At 43.0% G+C, this 20040-nt stretch overlaps 1 protein-coding gene across 3 annotated transcripts; it reads right to left on the reverse strand.

The window, feature by feature from the left end:
• Nucleotides 1-12518: 12518 nt before the first annotated feature.
• Nucleotides 12519-19445, reverse strand: LOC135396571 (uncharacterized). 3 transcript variants are annotated; one of them, XM_064627612.1, is made up of 14 exons: nucleotides 19295-19445; nucleotides 15941-16127; nucleotides 15727-15882; nucleotides 15581-15625; nucleotides 15463-15516; nucleotides 15352-15369; nucleotides 15110-15148; nucleotides 15027-15041; nucleotides 14888-14962; nucleotides 14384-14464; nucleotides 14114-14310; nucleotides 13789-13948; nucleotides 13541-13660; nucleotides 12519-13177 (listed from the first exon to the last, which is right to left on the reverse strand). In XM_064627612.1, exons 1-14 carry the CDS (start codon nucleotides 19412-19414, stop codon nucleotides 13167-13169), a joined length of 1278 nt encoding a protein of 425 aa, XP_064483682.1. In that variant the 5' UTR covers nucleotides 19415-19445; the 3' UTR covers nucleotides 12519-13166. The 3 variants fall into 3 exon arrangements, with proteins under 3 accessions (XP_064483682.1, XP_064483681.1, XP_064483680.1); XM_064627611.1 differs by having other exon boundaries at nucleotides 12519-13174; nucleotides 15578-15625; XM_064627610.1 differs by having other exon boundaries at nucleotides 15578-15625; nucleotides 19295-19444.
• Between the last annotated feature and the right edge of the window lie 595 nt (nucleotides 19446-20040).

The raw sequence follows: 20040 nt of genomic DNA on the forward strand, positions 1-20040 counted from the left end.
ACAAGCGACAAGCGACGCGCTGCAGAATTTGTCGCTCTCGCGTCTAGTCATGGCGCGACTTCCCGGTCCATTTGAGCAGCGACATTTCGTCGCCGAGAAATGATGTTTTTGAAGAAGCAATGTTTATTTTATTCGAGCTAAGTTGTAAATTGCCATAAATATACCAAAAATAGTATTTCATTCGTCAAAACGAGGAGAACTTGTAATGAAGGTGCTATGTAATATTCGCCGTAACGCAGTGGCGCTGCGGTTGAAGTTCCCAACGCCCCAACCACTTCTTCGTGTGCTACTTTTGTTGGTTTCGGTTTGCGAAATGTCGAAAGCGCGCGCTTTATGCTCGAGGACGATGTCCTGAAACTACCAAATGATGTTGTTGCGGAAGAAGCAGCTTGTTCTTCGGATTCTGATGTTGCTCCTGTTGTGGCGAAGGGCGGCTGAGCCGTCTTTGCCCCGCTGGTGGGTCCGCGAGGAGTGACTTTATCGGGGAACCGAGGGAGCCTACAACACAATGGTTAGTCCTCCACTTCTTTTTCCCCCTTCACTATATGTGCTAGGCCATGTGCGAAATAAGACATTTTCACTACTGAAGGTGCGGCGGATGCAATCCAGCGACTCCGAACTCCATTATACATTCCTGCGGATGTCTCCGAGTAGATTCGGCCACTTACTGGGACTCCTAAAAGAAAGGCTAACAAAAAAAGCCATCCCCCCAGAGCAGAGGCTTGCGATTACTCTGAGGTAGGGATGGTTTCGCATACCCAATTTGGGAATTTTAATTTTTTCAGAAGAATGTGTTGTGGAAAATCGTTCCAGGTACCTGGCTACTGGAGACAGTTTGAAGTCAATGGCCTTCCTATTTCGTGTTGGCTTTACAACAGCCAGACGAGTGGTACTGGAGACGTGTGAGGCAATTTGGGAAGTTCTGCAACCTGTTTACTTGCCCGTAAGTTCCTTGCCCACTTACATGTTAATGATGTTATACCTCTGAAGACAGGCAGCCTGTCAGCAAAGGCTATAAGTATCTTCTCAGTTGTTGCACTTCCCCATTTTCACCACCAGTTCACATATATTTCTTTGCAAGTTTGGATGGCTTATGAACTTTCAAGTGGCACCACTGGGAACTTGTTGCCGTTGTTACTATTCAACAGCTACTTGGTACGAGACTTTTGCTTGTACCAAGCTATTTGTACTTGAAAAATCGACTGTTCCTGCACCGACATGTTCTCCAGCAACATTACAATTAGCATTGTGCTGTCTGAGTCCCCCATCCCTTTTCTTCAACAGTATTCAATACCTGGATGCCATCCATGTGTGCTCCTTCTTGCAGGAACCAACTCGCATGACTTGGGAGAGGTCTGCTGAAGGCTTTGCTGCCAGGTGGAAATTCCCAAACTGTGTCGGTGCCGTGGATGGCAAACACGTGAACATCCAGGCACCGCCACTCAGTGGATTAATGTGGATTAATTACAACTACAAAGTGCACAACTATAGCAGCTCCTATCCCCATCCTTTTTCTTTTTTTTGCTTCTGTCTCTAATATTACTGCTTTTAACATGTGAGCCAGAAAGCTGACTACTGTTTGTTATGCTACCAGTGCATTTGACTAGCTGACTTTGCGTTTCCATTTTTATAGAATCACTTCTCAGCCAATCTGATGGCGATAGGAGATGCTTCATGTAGATTTCTCGCCGTATCCATCGGGGTCTATGGGTCTCATTCCGACGGAGGAGTCTTCAAAACCTGCCCCATTGGACTGGCGTTTGAGGCTGGGGAATTTGATCTACCCCCACCAAGGATGCTCCCTGGAAGTACAATGACAGTGCCATCGGTACTTGTTGGCGATGAAGCGTTTCAGCTTCAACCATATTTTATGAGGCCCTGCCCTGCTGGGTGCCTTGACAGGAGCAGACGAACATGCCCAAGAATCGTGGACGAAAACGAAAGTAATGCTTTCTCTGGTGTTATCAAACAACGACCTTGTGCACGATAGTGGGCAAAAATATGGGGGTTATTTTTCACTTTTCGGTCCCTTTAAACACACAGCCTCAGGACTGACATGGCCCTGCTTAGTCGATAATTGAATACATGCCCAGGATTCGCGGACAAAAACTTAAAGCGTGCTTCGCCTGCATTACACCCATAGACGCAATGCATAAGAAACGTATAATTTCATTTTGACGGAGAACGCCGACACTTTTCGCTGGTTCGCTACTGGATCCTGTGAGATCTATATACATGGAATTATCCGTATATCTATAAAGGCTTTTGTTCACCCGGCGTTTGAAATCTTACACATTGTACTCAATGGGACAGAAGTAGAATTCGCGCTCCATCGCGATTTCACAGTCTTATACATCGAAATATATCCGCTTTAGGTAATTTTCCGCTGCAGTTTCAGAGCTAGGGGACCATGTTTGGAACCTAAAGTGGATATCTTGGTTCAGTAGCGAGCCAGTTTTGTTCCCAATGGCATCAAAGTGCGACTAAAATATGAGACATCACACTTAAAGAGGGCTTAGCCTAGCGACACTCCCGCTTGTAGGCAAGCCGACGGTACATTTGAGCACGTGTAAATGGGAGGAGGAATGAACCTCGAAAGGGAGGGAAATTATCAGAGTTCAGCGCGCATTCTCCTCTGATAACCAACACGGCAAGACGGGTTTCATAAACATATCTACAAAATAAACGTGTGCTTTCACGGCTAAAGGGGCTGAAGAACATTTCTGGTGACTTCTGCTTTAACAACAGAAAAGACAAGGCTGCAGATACCGCGTTCCCATGAGGTTCGCGTTTTGGGAAATCGAACGCTCTGTTCTTCTTCGTATCAGTTTCTTAAACTCTTTCTGACTTTGTACTTACGGTGTTAAAAACATGGACAAAAATTCTAATGAATGTAGTGTACCGTTATTGCATTGTGATCTGCCCGCCGATGATTTCCTTTTCATCGTTACCTTATTTGTGACCGTCATGTTTTTTGTATGTATACAATGTATGCTTACTTTTATGTTTCACACTCTTTCTTAATTTATCCTCGCAGCACCACAGGGAAGCTTGGTTGCCACCAATATGAAATTTGATGGGTACCTGGATGGCTGTAAAATCGTATATTTTCTGTAACGACGTTATATACCTCTATTTAGGAGAAGCGAAGGCAAGGATATTTTTCTTTTCCTTTTCTTCATGCATACACTTGTATCGGCGGACGACAGCATGCTTAAACCGTGCATGGTCGAGCCGTTGCGCCTGCGCTGTGCGGGAGCGTCATTCACGAACAAAATGTGTATGCCATCGAAGTAAGGCATATGCCCCTATGTTCCACTCTCTTAAATGCGTCGGATACAACTGGGATCGAGCGCATATAATCGTGTTGAGTCAATGTTTTCTTGACTTGAAGCCGATCATGGCGGCGTAACTGTGCAGAAACTTAACACATTGCCAGAACCAGGGTTTTTGTTCCTTCCATTAAGCAAATGATCGCAGATATGCATCATTCTGTGAAGTTGCCTGCTTATTTTAGCGGCATATTTTGCGCGTGAAATAGTGCACCCTGGGCGATTTTTGCAAACACTCGATGTGACGTTGTACTTTGCCTTCGACAGAGTACTGCCAATAGCCTAAGATAACGTTACCCCAATATTCCCATCATTATGGCGATATCCGATCTTTATTTTTTTTATTGTACACCTGGGGTGCCGAACTCATCCGTGTCTACGGGCCGCATTGAACCATGGAGGAACCACGCAGGCCGCATACGACTGCTTTGGAGTAGCCTGCTTCAGGTGTACAGGGTGTCCCAGAAAATGTGTAATTGAATTCTAATTTTAAAAAATACGCCACCTAGAATCATGCGGTCAGCGGCAATTGTTCTTACTTGGTTTTTACCACCTCCTGATGTGCATGTCATGTAATCGAAGTTTAATTATGTAAATTTTTGCAAAGTGAACTCGGAAATTTGCCAAGTAAAGGTCACTTTTTTACCCCACCAACATGAAGAGCGTGCCGAATTCTGCCGTTTTCTGGGACACCCCGTAGATGCTAGAATTCACTCGAGAGATCACCAAGCCTGCTGGTCCGTGTCTAGTAGCTTTGAAGGCACTAATATTAGTAAGGTAATATTAGTAATAAGGCACTGAAGATACGTGGTGTCAAACTTCGTAGGAAGCGCAATTGTCGAAATGCCCACATCTGAATGATAATCCATTAAGAAATAACCACCAATATTTTCAAATATTTACAGCACCACTATGCCTCTTAGAGACAAGCCTTTAATATATGTTTGAAAGAAAAAAAATGGAGAGGTCGACCGGACAACCCTGCCTGATTCGGCGTGAAATCACCCAGGTCCGACATCGGCTGTGTGGCACTGCTACATCGCCCTAGACTGTCTCCTTCCACAATACCAGTATAATTTAGAGCTATGAAGGAATCAGACAAGTGTCGCTACAAGACCAAGTTGTTTATGAACGGTATACAACGTGACGATATCTTTGCTCTACACATAAAAAACTGGACAGCCCAGCCACAAAACATGCCGCCGATCACTGTAGTTTATCTAATATTTTCGCCGAGCCGGTTCATAGCTGATATTGTGAAAGCGTACAAGTCACTGTAAGCACGCAATTACTTCACCTTAAGCGATCTGTTTGATCGGGGCGTTTCTGGAAACAGCGCTGATTTGGTACGGTGCACCGGTTCATGCTTGCGTCTGTTCTTCTTTTTTTTTCTTTTTTTTTTTTGTACACAGGTATCGTGAGGGATCTCACAAATGCGATGTCAGGGAATCTTTCCGTTTACCTGATCAAAACGACTCCAATCAAATGATTGTTCGTTCTGCGTTGCGCATAAACTTATGAAAAGTTATTTCAACCTCTAATCGTATGATAAAAAGTTGAAAGTTCGATATTTCCTGTCTTCCTCTGTGTTGCTCTCGACGTTTTCGTTAACGACTCTCTAAACCTGTCTCAGCGCCAGATTTTTACTCGATTAGTATTACTAGTACACACCTACCAAACTTCTGAGCAAATCCCGTAAGGCCGATTTGTAATATTAGTGCCTTCAAAGCTACTAGACACGGACCGGCAGGCTCGGTGATCTCTCGAGTGAATTCGAGCATCTACAGGGTGTCCCAGAAAACGGCAGATTTCGGCGCCCTTTTCATGTTGGTGGGGTAAAAAAGTGACCTTTACTTCGCAAATTTCCGAGTTCACTTTGCAAAAATTTACATAATTAAACTTAGGTTACATGACATGCACATCAGGAGGTGTCAAAAACCAAGTAACAAATGCCGCTGACCGCATGATTCTAGCTGGCGTAGTTTTTTTTAATTAGAATTCAGAGACACGTTTTCTGGGACACCCTGTATACCTGAAGCAAGCTACCCCAAAGCAGTCGTATGCGGCCTGCGTGGTTCCTCCATAGTTCAATGCGGCCTGCAGACACGGATGAGTTCGGCACCCCTTGTGTACAATAAAAAAAAAAGAAAAAGAAGAAGAAAGAAAGAATGATCGGATATCGCCATGGTGATGGGAATATCGGGGTAACGTTATCTTAGGCCATTGGCAGTACTTTGTCGAAGGCGAGGTAGAACTTAACCTCGAGTGTTTGAAAAAACTCGCCCAGGGTGCACTATTCCACGCGCAAAATATGCCGCTAAAATAAGCAGGCAACTGCACAGAATGATGCATGTCTGGGATCATTTACTTAAAGGAAGGATCAAAAAGCCCGCTTCTGGCAATGTGTTAAGTTTCTGCACAGTTACGCCGCCATGATCGGCTTGAAGTCAAGAAAACATTGACACAACACGGTTATATGCGCTCCATCCCAGTTGCATTCGACGCATTTAAGTGAGTTAAACATAGGGGCATATTACTTACTTAGATGACATACACATTTTGTTCGTGAATGACGCTCTCGCACAGCGCAGGCGCAACGGCTCGGCCATGCACGGTATAAGCATGCTGTTGCCGAGGCAAGTGTATGCATGAAGAAAAGAAAAAGAAAAATTTCCTTGCCTTCGCTTCTCCTAAATGGAGGTATATAACGTCGTTAGACAAAATATACCGTTTTACAGCCATTAAGGTACCCATCAAATTTCATACTGGTGGCAACCAAGCTTCCCTGTGGTGCTGCGAGGAAAAATTAAGAAAGAGTGGTAAACATAAAAATAAGCATACATTGTATAAATACAAAAACATGACGGTCACGGACAAGGTAAAGATGAAAAGGAAATCATCGGCGGGCAGATCACAATGCAATAACGGTACACTACAGCCATAAGAATTTTTGTACATTTTTTTAACGCCATAAGTACAACGTCAGAAAGAGTTTTAGGAACTGATACTAAGAATAAGAAAGCGTTCGATTTCCCAAAACGCTAACCTCAGGGGAACGCAGTATATGCAGCATATAACGTCGTTAGACAAAATATACCATTTTACAGCCATTAAGGTACCCATGAAATTTCATACTGGTGGCAACCAAGCTTCCCCGTGGTGCTGCGAGGAAAAATTAAGAAATAGTGGTAAACATAAAAATAAGCATACATTGTATACATACAAAAGATGACGGTCACGGACAAGGTAAAGATGAAAAGGAAATCATCGGCGGGCAGATCACAATGCAATAACGGTACACTACAGCCATAAGAATTTTTGTACATTTGTTTAACGCCATCAGTACAACGTCAGAAAGAGTTTTAGGAACTGATACTAAGAATAAGAAAGCGTTCGATTTCCCAAAACACGAACCTCAGGGGAACGCAGTATATGCAGCATATAACGTCGTTAGACAAAATATACCATTTTACAGCCATTAAGGTGCCCATGAAATTTCATACTTGTGGCAACCAAGCTTCCCCGTGGTGCTGAGATAAAAAATTATGAAAGAGTGGTTAACATAAAAATAAGCATACATTGTATAAATACAAAAACATGACGGTCACGGACAAAGTAAAGATGAAAAGGAAATCATCGGCGGGCAGATCACAATGCAATAACGGTACACTACAGCCATAAGAATTTTTGTACATCTTTTTAACGCCATAAGTACAACGTCAGAAAGAGTTTAAGGAACTGATACTAAGAATAAGAAAGCGTTCGATTTCCCAAAACGCGAACCTCAGGTGAACGCAGTATCGGCAGCCGTGCCTTTCTGTTGTTAACCAGAAATCACCAGAAATGTTCTTCAGCCTCTTTGGCCATGAAAGCACACCTTGATTTTGTAGATGTTTTTATCAAACCCGTCTTGCGGTGCTGGTTATCAGAGGAGAATGCGTGCTAATTCCCCTCCCTTTCGAGTTTCATTCCTCCTCCCATTCACACGTGCTCAAATGTACCGTCGGATTGCCTACATGCGGAAGTGTCGCTAGGCTAAGCCCTCTTTAAGTGTGATGTCTCATATTTTAGTCGCACTTTGATGCCCTTGGGAACAAAATTGGCTCGCTACAAAACCAAGATATCCACTTTAGGTCCCAAACATGGTCCCCTAGTTCTGAAACTGCAGTGGAAAATTACCTAAAGCAGCTTATCAATTCGGCATATCTTTTACGTATAAATATTTTGAAGCTTGCCGGAACATGGACGGTTCTGCCAACAAACGGCGAAAAAGAACAACTTCGGTTTCGGGTCCAGCCCAGACAACCACCAACGTTCCAGGAACATCCTGTGGACGTTCGTTCTGGGACATCTGGACATCCTAGGGATGTCCACAGAAATCCCTATGACGTCTCGTGGACGTCAAATTTACTGCCAAAGTTGCATCCATAGGTGTCCCAGGTCAGTCCAGTGGATGTCCTTACTGACGCTTCAAGGATGTTGTACGGTCATCCTAGCCCACCCTCACAAATGTGATTTACAGTGACTATCAACCTATGTATGTTGCCGAATTACATGCTGGCTCCACTGAACTACACCTAGGTTATTCGAGGAAGTATGCTCTAGTATTACACTCCTTATATACACGACCTCACTTATCCTAAAACAATGCACAATTGCCGATCGGAATACTCCCAGACGATCATGTTTCTGTGTATAATGTTGTAATGTCTGCAATATATGTTTCGCAATATAACTGGTAGTACAAGACACACCAAAAGTATTTAACGAATGTAGTCAAATTTATTCAGCAAACACATGACATCACATTCCTAGGAATGCCACTATAGCCTTGTGACATACTTCTATAAACTTCATGGAAGTGAGTAAATATCACAGCTTGTGCTAACATGAAGAAATAAATAAATAAATATAGTTCTTAGAGATTGTAATCATAAGGAACACATCAATGAAGTAACTGTAACATAGTGCAGAATGCACTGTAGCTTGTTTATCACAGCTCGCTAAACAAAAAAGAAGTTGAAATTATGTGAGCATATAAGAACACATTTACAGATATACACTCTTAAAAAGGATCTTCGCCGCATAGCACGCTCCTAGCCAGCCATATTCTCACATGATATCGTTATCTGCCCTGATTTGTTGAAAATGGGAGGCGTACGCCTTTTTTGTGACACTTATGATGCTCATAATTGTCACAGAAAAGGCGTACGCTTCCCGTTTTCAACAAATCAGGGCAGATAACGATATCGTTCGAGATTATGGTTGGCTAGTAGCGTGCTATGCGGTGAAGTTCATTTCTAAGAGTGTAGGAAAATCACCACCCCATGGTGGTACCCTACGCCATTTGCTTCTCTAAAACTCTACAGCCCAAGATAGCATTCTCTCTTTTATTGGTACGTGTAACAATATTCCAAATCAAAAATTTCACACAAAAAAGCACAGTAGAAAGGAACACAGGGTGGACACTGTTGAATTTCATTTTATGTTTGCCACGTCTTGGTAGACATACTCCCTTCCGCTCTCGAAAAACATCTCTTCCCCGCGTAGCACGCTCTGCGCCAACCATTGCTACGAATGATAGGGTTGTAGCTTCTGATATGAGGACAGAGCGGTACGTACGCCTTTTTGTGTCAATTTGGATATATGATAATTGACACAAAAAGGCGTACGCCCTCCTCTCTCTTGGAATTAGAGGCTAGCCCTATCGTTCGTGGCCATGGTTGGCGCAGAGCGTGTTATGTGGTGAAGTTCTGTCTTTAGAGTGTAACAAATGAATTTTTCAAATCAACTTTTACGGTACAAACTTCGCTTGATAGCACGCTCCCTTGCCTAGACAGGCTCCAACTGAATTTTGTCAAAAATTTCAATCCACTATTCACAGAATATCGGCTCAAAACATGATTACAATATTACATCAACAATAATTTGTCTTGAGGAGAGTGAAGTAAATCTGACACAAGATTGTTACCAGCACACTCTTAAAAACGAACTTTACCTCATAGCCTGCTAATCCCGAATGACAGCGTTCCCGCCCCCGATTTTGTTGAAAACCGGAGGCGTGACCTTTTTTGTATCAATTATGCAATTGATAAGTGGTACAAAAAAGGCGTACGCCTCCCGTTCCCACCAAGTCACGAGCGAAAACGATATCATTCGAGTTCATATGGCACTGATAGCATATGCTTAATGTAAAGCATGTATGCTATACACTCAACGGCCCACTTCCTCAAAGAAGTCAAAATATGCGGTTTTTCATTTACATTTGGCGTGAACGTACTATGTACAGCCGGGCTCGATTCTCTTCTGCCTTGGAAATCACATTGAGTACTTTGTGTTTTAAACTGTTGAACAGCAAACTGTTCGGACGCCATCCATCATCTCACAGTCAAGTTGTTGTTCAGCACTCTCTGACGTCGACGAATAAGTTTCCTCAATCTCCTCGGCGACTGGAGGGACTGCTGAGAACACAATTCTCATCACTTTCAATCACCATGTACACAAAGGTCTTGATCTTGATCCCGTGAACAAGACGCACGACACTCGTGTTGCTCGCGTAGCGTATTCAGGGCGTCAGCCGAAATCGCATGGAGCCTTTTTTTTTTTCAGCCCGTATAGTGCCTTCATGTACACACACCTTTTACCCTTAACTTTCGGCATCACGGCAACTTCGTGCACATTTAATAAGCCCACCTTCAAACTTGGAACAGCACAACGGAAAAAGCTACTGGAGAAAGCACGCCGGCACAGGCGAGCGGATGATGATGATGAATGTCGGCGCTATTGTCGATATCCATGGCGCTTTCTGCCTTGGTCGCGGCGGTGCAGTTAGTATAGCAGACGACGCTCAGCAGTGGACAGCAGGCACCCAGTAAACAATATACGTCCCGGAGACGTCTCGGCAATATCTTGTTGTGGAGATTTGGACGTCCCATGGACTTTCGTACACAGCCCGTTGACGTCTTTTGTACGTTGAGGGGACTATGCTTTCAGTAGCCATTGTACATCCAGTAGACGTCCAGTAGATGTCACTTCCCAGACGTCTGGATATTAATGGGACGTGTACATTTCCATGCACATCCGTATTAAATGTTATACTCTTTTGTATTTTTTCGTTTGCAATTTATCCCAGTTCATCCAGAACCATTAAATAAACAGATTACATGTCAAAACATTTATTTGTAACAGGTACTTGAGCATAGTTTCACATGAGATATATGTATCACAACCTGGCTTGGCAGTGCCTTTGGTACTAGTGTTCTTCGCCTTCTCGTACAAATTCGGTTGGCGGTCCCATTCTTACATAAAATACAAAGTTGTACAAAATACAAAAGTTTTACAGAACAGGTAAGCTTGCACTTAGACTAGTTGTATCACAGTTTGGCATGGAAATGCAATTCGTGCATAAAATTCACGTAAAAATAATTAACCATAAAATTGCCTCTTTGCACGCCACGGCTAAAGTGGCTAAATCTAAGAAGGCTTTAGAAGGCTAAATCTTGCAGAAAAACAAAAATATTTAGAAGTGTCCGCCTTTTACACTGAAGTTAGACTCTGCTAACACACCTTGCCTTGTACGGGTTAGTTTTACAGTCCCTTTCGTATATGAAATACAAGTTATACAAAAGCTGTACAAAACAGGCAAACTTGCACTTGGGCAAGTTGTATCACAGTTTGGCTTGAAAGTGCCATTCTTGTATAAAATTCGCGTGAAAAAGTAATGTGAACCATAAAATTGCCCTACTACAGCAGAGCTGAGCAAGGCTATGCTGGCTAAATTTTACATCAAAACATTGAAGGTTTTACACTGGTGTTGATACCATAACACACTTAGAAATGTACAAAGTAGGTGAAAAAAAGTCAGCTTACTTAAGCTGAGTTTAAACTGTGCACAGTATGTATAGTACTGCCTATTTGAGCAAGAAAAATGGACCAATCTGTCTATTTCAAGAAAGAAAAAAAAATGATTTCACGCTGGATCAGGCTGAGTGGTCCGGTTGACCTCCCCATTTTTTTCTTTCAAACATATATTAAAGCCTTGTCCCTAGGAGGCATATTGACGCTGAAAGTAGTTGAAAATAATTGGTGGTTATTTTTTAATGAATTATCATTCAGATGTGGGCATTTCGACCGTTGTGCTTCCTACGAAGTTTGATGCCACATATCTTAACTATTAGACATTCAGCTGAATTTTTTTCCACGTGTTGTCGGGGGTCGGTAGCATTGCATCCTTAGTTCTGAAGATCCTAAGGTTTGCATTTGAGGAGATAAAAAATCAAATTTGCATCATTTGTAAAATATCGTACATTTTGGGAACCTCACTTCTCGTCCCCCAGTTGCGATACCCGAAAATAATCTACATAATTGTCTTCGTCTGGAAATGCCCTTTCTTCTCGTAGCGAGTACATCGTATTGTGGATTAGGCCAACGCCCCCAACAGTCTTTGTAAGGGGTGTCTACAGAAAATGGGTAAATTTGACAGTGCGCATCTCTCGTGACATCGTTCATTTTACTCACGAACGTTCATGATGACTCAAAACAGCACATAAAAAAAATCTGCTTCAGAGATGGTCGAAGTTACGTTCGTGACTCAACGTCATTCGCAACGTAAATTCGACCATCTCTGAAGCAAAAAGTTTTTTGATGTGCTGTTTTGAGTCGTCATGAACGTTTGTGAGTAAAATGAACGATGTCACGAGTGGATATATACCGGGTGCGTGCTGTCGAATTTACGCATTTTCTGTAGGCACCCCTAAAAAAAAAGACTGTTGAGGGCGTTGCCCTAATTCACAATACGATGTACTCGCTACGAGAAGAAAGGGCATTTCCAGACGAACACAATGATGTAGATTACTTTCGGGTATCGCAACTGGGGGACGAGAAGCGAGGTTCCAAAAATATACCATATTTTACAAATGAGGCAAATTTGTGATTTATCTTCTCACATGCAAACCTTAGGATGCAATGCTACCCACCCCAGACATGACGTGGAGTTTGGAGTTTTCTGGCGCAAGGATATCGAAGATTAAGCTGACATTACGTGGAAAAAAATTAAACTGAATATGTCAAATAGTTATGAAGATATGTGGAGTCAAACTGCGTAGGAAGCGCAATGGTCGAAATGCCCACATCTGAATGACAATTCATTCAAAAATAACGACCAATTATTTTCAACTACTTCAGCGCCTATATGCCTCCTAGGGACAAGGCTTTAATATATGTTTGAAAGAAAAAAATGGGGAGGTCGACCATCTTATTAACACATTCAAAGGTATCCTTTGCTAGAATAAACACTGCAGTAAAAGTCCACAAGCAGATCATGCATTGGCAGTTATGTGGCACATATTGTTTTTTCACGCAGCAGAATTATTTTGCAGTTGTAAATTATAAGGTGAGAGTTACACTTCTAATCAGTGTTCATTCAAAAGCTTTTTGAAAAAAAAAAAAAAAAATCAAGTACAGACAAGTTGGCAGAATTGGAGTCACCTTAGTGGTGTCTGTGAGCTGCAACTTTTCAATTGACAAGGCATTCAGACCAATATATCATTCAAAACACACAATGAGTACTAATTAGCCATATGTAACTGGACAAAACAAGAAAGATACCACTGAATGTACTGAACCGCTGCAAACAACATCAGCTGTTTTTTTAAGACCACTGCTTGTCCACTGTTCTTAGGGCACCACACAACCACTTATTCTTTGGTGATTTTCTCCACCTTGTCTCAGAACAGTAGGGCACCCCGCCGCTGTGGTGTGGCTAACAGTTTGTTCCTGGGGAAGTTCATGCAGTAGATTCCTGGGGCAGCCCACGCAGTAGCCTCCTGAGGCAGTTTACGCAACTGCTGGAAGGAAAGCAATGAAATTAGAAAACATTCAGTCGGAACTACCATGGGGGTCACACAAGGGGCACAAATTTGGGCTATGGTGCAGGGTAGAAGATTGGTCCTAGCACTACTCAAGGAACTGATGAAAACACAATTACACATCAGATGTTCCCCATGCATGTGGTTTTCTTTTTTCAGGATTTCAAACAGACAGACAGGCTCTGAGTCTACAACATATGAGGACACGGAAATGCAGCAAACACTGTTTTGCTAAATACAAAATTTCATTAGACACACGTTAGTTACATAGAGGCTCAACTGTACTCGTCCAATCTAACATCTAAGAAAGCAGCAAACACTTATGATTGTGTGCATCCTTACCAGACTCGATGCTTTTGGCTCTTTTACACCTGTCACCAGCATGCCTCAGCCATTCTTTGGCAACTACCTGCACCTCGAACTCTGTTACTTTCGAAAACTTTTTCTGTGCGTGAAGGGCACCTGCCAGGAAAAAGGGAAAAGAAATGATCACCCAAACAATGCAGCATCTATTTATGGTGCATATATGCTACAAATAAACAGTTTGAAGGAATTGTTTAAATTTTGTACAAAGAATAAATCATACATACGTAAGATTAGACCTGGCAAAGTAAGGTCCACAAATTTAAATTTTCCTTTTCTTCCTTCCCAGCTGTAAAGCTGTGCAAGTTTGTCTGTGAACATGTGGGATAGAATCCTTTTGACTGCACATTTCAGGGAGCTTCCTCCCAGCAACATTAGCTCAGTCACCTGCAAGTAGTGTAGCAATCAACACAGTCATTGTCTCAGTGTAAGAACAATAATGCTGCCACAAGAACTGTAAAAATGGTGTGGAAGTTGCTGGAAGCAACTTTCGTTACTGCACACATTAACATAAGGTGGTCACACGGTTGCTAATGGCTGCCATATACCTACCAACTGTTTTTGACGATCAGGTGTGAGTTGCCGTTCGAAGTTGTCAACATCCTCTACAGAGTCAAGTGGCTCTGACAGGAGCAACGGAGCCTCAACGAGACTAGATTGCTGGGGAACTAGACTTGATAGGAGTTCACTATGTTGCTGCATAGCCATACGGAGTATGTTAAGGCTCTTGAGGACCTGTCTTTGGAACTCTGTAAGCGCAAATTCAATACAAATTTCAACGCAAATTTAGGGCAGAATTGAATGAGCAATTGAGGCACTCACCGCAGTCTGGCATTGCCTGCGTTTGTGAACGAGTAGTTGTACTGGCTGCCGGTAAAGTTCTTGCTCCACTATGTGCTGGTTCTGTAATATGTAAAGACCACAATATACTCGAGCTGAAACATACAAAAAGCATGATAATGTTATATCTTTAAAATAAGCGAACTCAAAAAGCAAGCTGATGGCACTGGTCTATAGCCAAGACTAGGTACACAAAAAGACATATCTTAATTATCAACGTCTCAACAGAGATGTTGGTCATGCCTTTTTTTTTTTCGTCTTCCCAGTTTCAGGTCTATATTTTTACCTTAGCAAAATTACAGGATGGCACCTTTTTGAACACAAAACACATAAAACATTTGAGAACAGTCGTGCAGGGTGAAAATTTTCTTTTTTGTCCAAAATGACCATTGAACAAAACAGTTCACACAACTAACGTGAGAGCCACACACTTGATGCAAGAACAATTGAATTGAATGAATTCTCTGATCAGTTTTGTATGATTACCGGTATGTAGCTGTCGTTGTGGAACCTGGCTACTTCGTTGGTTACAAGTGATTGGTGGTGAATCGCCTGCACAACCTAAATAGCATAGCACATAAACAATACCACATAATACAAGTGAAAAATGGGGTAGAGGACTTACCAGTTCTGAACGAAGCTTCGGGTATGCAAGAAGACGATGTCAGTGCATGGTTACATGAAACACAAAGAAAGAAGCACACATACCTCCCTCTAGTTCCGAATATTCTTCAAAGTCCGCTGGACCTGCAGTAGCAAGCAGTGATAGGATCATGTTTCATGTTTAATGGCACAACATCGAATGTCCAGTAGCAAGCAGTGACACCAAGGGCTATACAACAACCCAAGCTAGACAACACTTATTTATAGCAGTGCATAACCACATACGCCATAACTTAAATATAAATACATAAATACGAAAAGATACAGAAAGATTCAAGCATATTTACCTGGACAGTGCTCACGATCTGAAAAATGCAGCTTTCAGATATTAAAAAAGCTTCACGTAAAACTCTGGAAAATGGATGGCATGCTAATAATGGAAAATTAAATTCACTTACGTGTCCCTGTCACAGATGAATCCCTGTGATCAACAAGGGTAGAAGGTTCGGAGTCTAGTTGGAACGAAACCAAATATATTACATTGATGTTTTCTACACATTAAAAATGTCATACCACCCAAGGTAACAGCATGCACTGGTGTGCGTTTGGGAAGCAACTTTTCTGTAAAATGAAAGTTCCATCTGTCAGTATCAAATACAAGGAGCAACCGGGCATGGAGAGATTAATCACTCAACTAAATATGTTTTACTATTTGAATGTACCCCTGGCTGCAAAGCTTGGAGGAACCGAAGGGAAGTCGTCATCTGAAGAACTTTCGAACACCTTGGGACGTCTGATCCTCTTTGGGGGTAGTTCATCCACGAGGTCAGAGGTATATTCGGAAACGGGAAGCATCTTTCTGGCATCCTCGTAACATTCTGAAAGAAAGGAAGTTGGTAGCTGCTTTCCTTCTCATAGTAGGTTTGAAACACTTACTGAAGATTCCTTTCACTTCCACCTCAAGTTCTTGGCAGGAACTTCCAGGAGGACATCCTTTTCTTATGAGCTTTTCGACTTTGTGGCTTGGTAAGTTTGGCCACATGCATGTATTCCCGGACAGCCACGAGCACGGGATAACTTCGACTTCATTGCGCAACACAAAATGCACAATTGCAAAAGGCGGCTGCAGGTTGGAAGTAGCAAATCTTAAACCCAGGCACATATACAAAATTTGCATCATCAACACCCATCAGGTACCCCCTCCCTGTTCACTCATGCTCCCCGAGTTCTGTGGTGACTGCACTTACCGCTGCCTGTCCTCATTCTCACTCAGTTACTCATGGCCATTCAATTCCTGATCAGTTTTGTGCTGACTCACTCAAACTTACTAGTCTGCACACACTTCATTTGTCAACTCACGCTCATTCCATTGGGCTGAAATTTTTGCTCACGCACTCATGCTCATTCACTACGCCACCTGACCCACAATTTGCTCATTCATTAGTTTTCATTCACAGACTCGCACTCAGTTCATTCACTGATAGTGAGTATGAGCGAGCACAAGCGAGTGTAGTCATCAGTAAGTTTGACCAAAGCATGGCCTGCCCATTTTGTCAGCTCGGTACATTTAAATAAGGGTTAGCACACGATGACAAAATATGGCCGTACCAATCAAGTTACCAAGTTCAGTTTCTTAAATTTTGCACTCCAGGAACACTTGTTGCGGTGTGTAGCCATTCTGGTCAGACTAAAGTAAGCCACACCAAAGCTGAACCAAGCCAGTGCAAAAGCCCATCCATGCTACGTTACTAAGTGTTGTTTTTTTTTCTCCTTTGCACTGCCCAGGGCAGAAATCAGTGAAACATAAGACCCAGAAATAGACAAATGTTATTTGAGATATTGACACTCTTGTCTGCTACTCGCTTGTGCTCATTCACGCTCACTCACATTGCAAAAAAAAAGAAAGAAATCAAACTCACTCAAGCTAGCTAGCTAGCTCACTAGCACTGTTTTCTGTATGCACAATCACTCCGTTTGCTAACCTATACTCTAATTTCCACTGGACCTCTTGCTAACTCACATGCACTCCGTTACTCACTCATACTCACTCACATCCACACACAGGTCCTGATTACCACAATCATTCTCAGCTCACATGCATGTCCTACTGCAAGTGCAACAGGGGCATGGCAACCAATGCGGAGTTGTAGGGCAGGCAAATAGCTTTCTGTGGGTTTTGTAGTGGCCAGACTCTCAGATTTGGTTCCTTTGACACAACATAGATCCCAATTAATGATGAAGGAAAAGGTTTGGAGAACAAGTCATGCATAGGAGTCAGTTTTCTACCAACTGCACAGGGCTTTCCCGAGGACTGCAGTGTCGCAAAGTTTTCCACTTCAATTATGTCCCCATTTATCACGCAGTACCTGTCTGGGCCATTTGTTGTTAACAGAAAATTGGACGTTTTCAGGGTACCATACTGTGGTGAACTGCATGATTCAATTAGTGGACCATGACTGTGCGAGTTCCTAAGGCCAAGCTTTGCCTTTGCCTGTCGAACAGGTCCTATGTTTGCAAGCTGCTTTTCACTGAAGCGGTTAATGAGCTGAGTAAGTGTAGCCCCTGGTTTCCTGATCTGTCTTTTAAGAATTTTCATGTTATTTTCAAAAGGAAAAGCACTGAAGGAATCCAGGGGCCCCAGGTTTTCAACATCACGTGCCAGGTGTAGCAAACAATGCACGTTGTACGACACATATTCTTGACCATACAATTCCGCGAAGGCACGTACAAAATGAGAGAGAAGTGCCGAGGCGTACTGATTTTCCGACTGAGACAGGTCCTCCCTTGCCAATATAGATATCGCAGAATGCAAGGTTAGAAAGTTTTCGAAAAGCGGTTTTGGAAGCACTTGCTCCAAGATGATCGGGCCTGTGTAAAGCAAAAACAGTCTAAACTCTGTGGCTTTCCACCGGTCCACCTCATCTACTGCCCTAGGTTTGCGCGCAAACTCTCTTGGAATGCATTTTTCAATTCTTCGGGCATTCTCATTCATAATGGCTCTCTGCGATGGTCCAATGCGCACACTCAGCGGGCCTGAAACCCAAAGCAGGATCAGCTTTTTCATGACGCCTAAGCATACCAAATGCATGTAATCTAGTGGCGCTGTTTTAACAACGTCAATTGGTAATTCAGTTATTACTGAGAAGCTGCGATGGTGATCAGCATCTGACTGTGCGCGAATGGACTCATCGGTTCGCAAGGCCGAGCTAGTGGTAGAGTAAAACGTGCGATGCGCGCCATAATCTCCCTCGTCTGTGCACTTGGGACATCCTGCATAACCCGTGTGACCTTTGGTTCCATATATGTAGGCACGTGCAGGGGCATCACAAATCATGGCATGAAATCCGGCAGTGACTACTGATCCCTTTACAGAAATACCTTCCTTGAGGAGGCAAGCGAGCTCATCTATAAATTTCCTGAGATACTCATTTGGCTGAAAAGGCTTTCCGCTTCCGCAGTACGTGCCAACTACAAATGGTGGGACATCTGGCAGGGACATAATCTTACACTGTATTGGCCACAATTCATTTTTCGTGCTTTTTGTGAGAGGAAGGCCATCAACGTTAAATGTCAACAAAATATGCTCTGGGACTTCATCGATTCCTTCCAGAATGTGCTGGAGACATTGAAATAAGCCAAAATGGTAGTACTGGCCAGGAGGCATATCAGTAACGTCTTTGGAGCTATTCCTGGGTGTCTGCAAGAGCGTCCGAGCATCCATGGGCAGGGTGCTGAAGCGCTCGTAACGTCGAAGTATCTTTAGAAGCTTACTCAATGACGTCTGCCTAATAGCTTCAGTAACAGCCCACTCTCGCAACTCCGCCGTGATATGAGATGCGTCTAGTTCATTTTCGCTAGCACTTGATATGTCTGAGGAACTGTCAGGCATATACGTAGTAAAGCTTTCGTTACGTTCACTGACATATGCTACACTTCCCCCGGGAGAATCAGGATTTCGAATGCGTTCGCGTCTACTTGGACCGGCTGTCTCTTGATCACTGCGGTGAGCTACCTCCCCTTCATTTCCTGGCGCGGGTACATTAGCGAGCACACGAGGTAGCGTGCATTCCGTCGTATCACTTAACAAATCAATTGCAGCACGAGCTTCTGCGGAAGCCTTTTCACGCAAATATCGTTCTTTGTATTTTGGCATTGTGGACTTAGGACAAATCTTTAGGAACGCTCGACTGTTAGGCCTAACCGCAAACCCGCCCTACGCAAGAACTTTTTCCAAAAGCGCCTGAATTACAACATTGTCATTTCAAACGCACCACAGTGAGATATATTTACAGTGACAGTTGACGGCTTCATCTTGTTTTCAGACGCATGAACACGACGGACAACGTATACATTAGGTGATTTCTGCACCAAACAAAGGACAGAGCAAACCACAACAGCCGCCAAAACCATCGCTACCGGATCGGCTTGGATATTTTATTTTCTGCAGCTTCCTTTACTTCGGCCCCCTCGTGGTGGCGCGCGGTAACACGAACAATGACGAAATCGACGAACCGTTCATAATAGCTAGCTTACACAAGCGAAGAATAAGGAGATGGGGTGGCCAAGGGTTCAAAGTAATTTTTGTGAAATAGTTGGCTTTGCTAATGTTCAGAAAGATGTCTGGTTATGTCGGTCGATCGAGCGGTGCTCGAAAACGTGAATCATTTGTGGGGCGAAAGAATAAACGTGCGTTCATATAAACAAATAATGTGATATGTATACCCGTGCATGACGTTTCTGAACTAGAAAATGTCATTATGCGCCGGCACGAAAAGTCTCAGATGCAATGTCTCGGGAACGTCCATGCGACGTACTGAATGTGATGAAAGTTCAACGTCATTTCCGATATATCCACTGGACATCCCCAAGACGTCTGGATATTTGTGACATTCGCGGCCTTGTGTGGACGTCGCCTGGATATTACTGGTTTACTGGGCAACGTTTCTTGCTCTTTGATTCCAGCGAACCTAGCGTGTATTCCGATTTGATACTGTCGCAGTTGTATGCACATTCATTTATGGAGGTATTGAATAAAT

The sequence above is a fragment of the Ornithodoros turicata genome, chromosome 6 (assembly GCF_037126465.1).
Source record: "Ornithodoros turicata isolate Travis chromosome 6, ASM3712646v1, whole genome shotgun sequence".
NCBI classification, from domain to species: Eukaryota; Metazoa; Arthropoda; class Arachnida; order Ixodida; family Argasidae; genus Ornithodoros; species Ornithodoros turicata.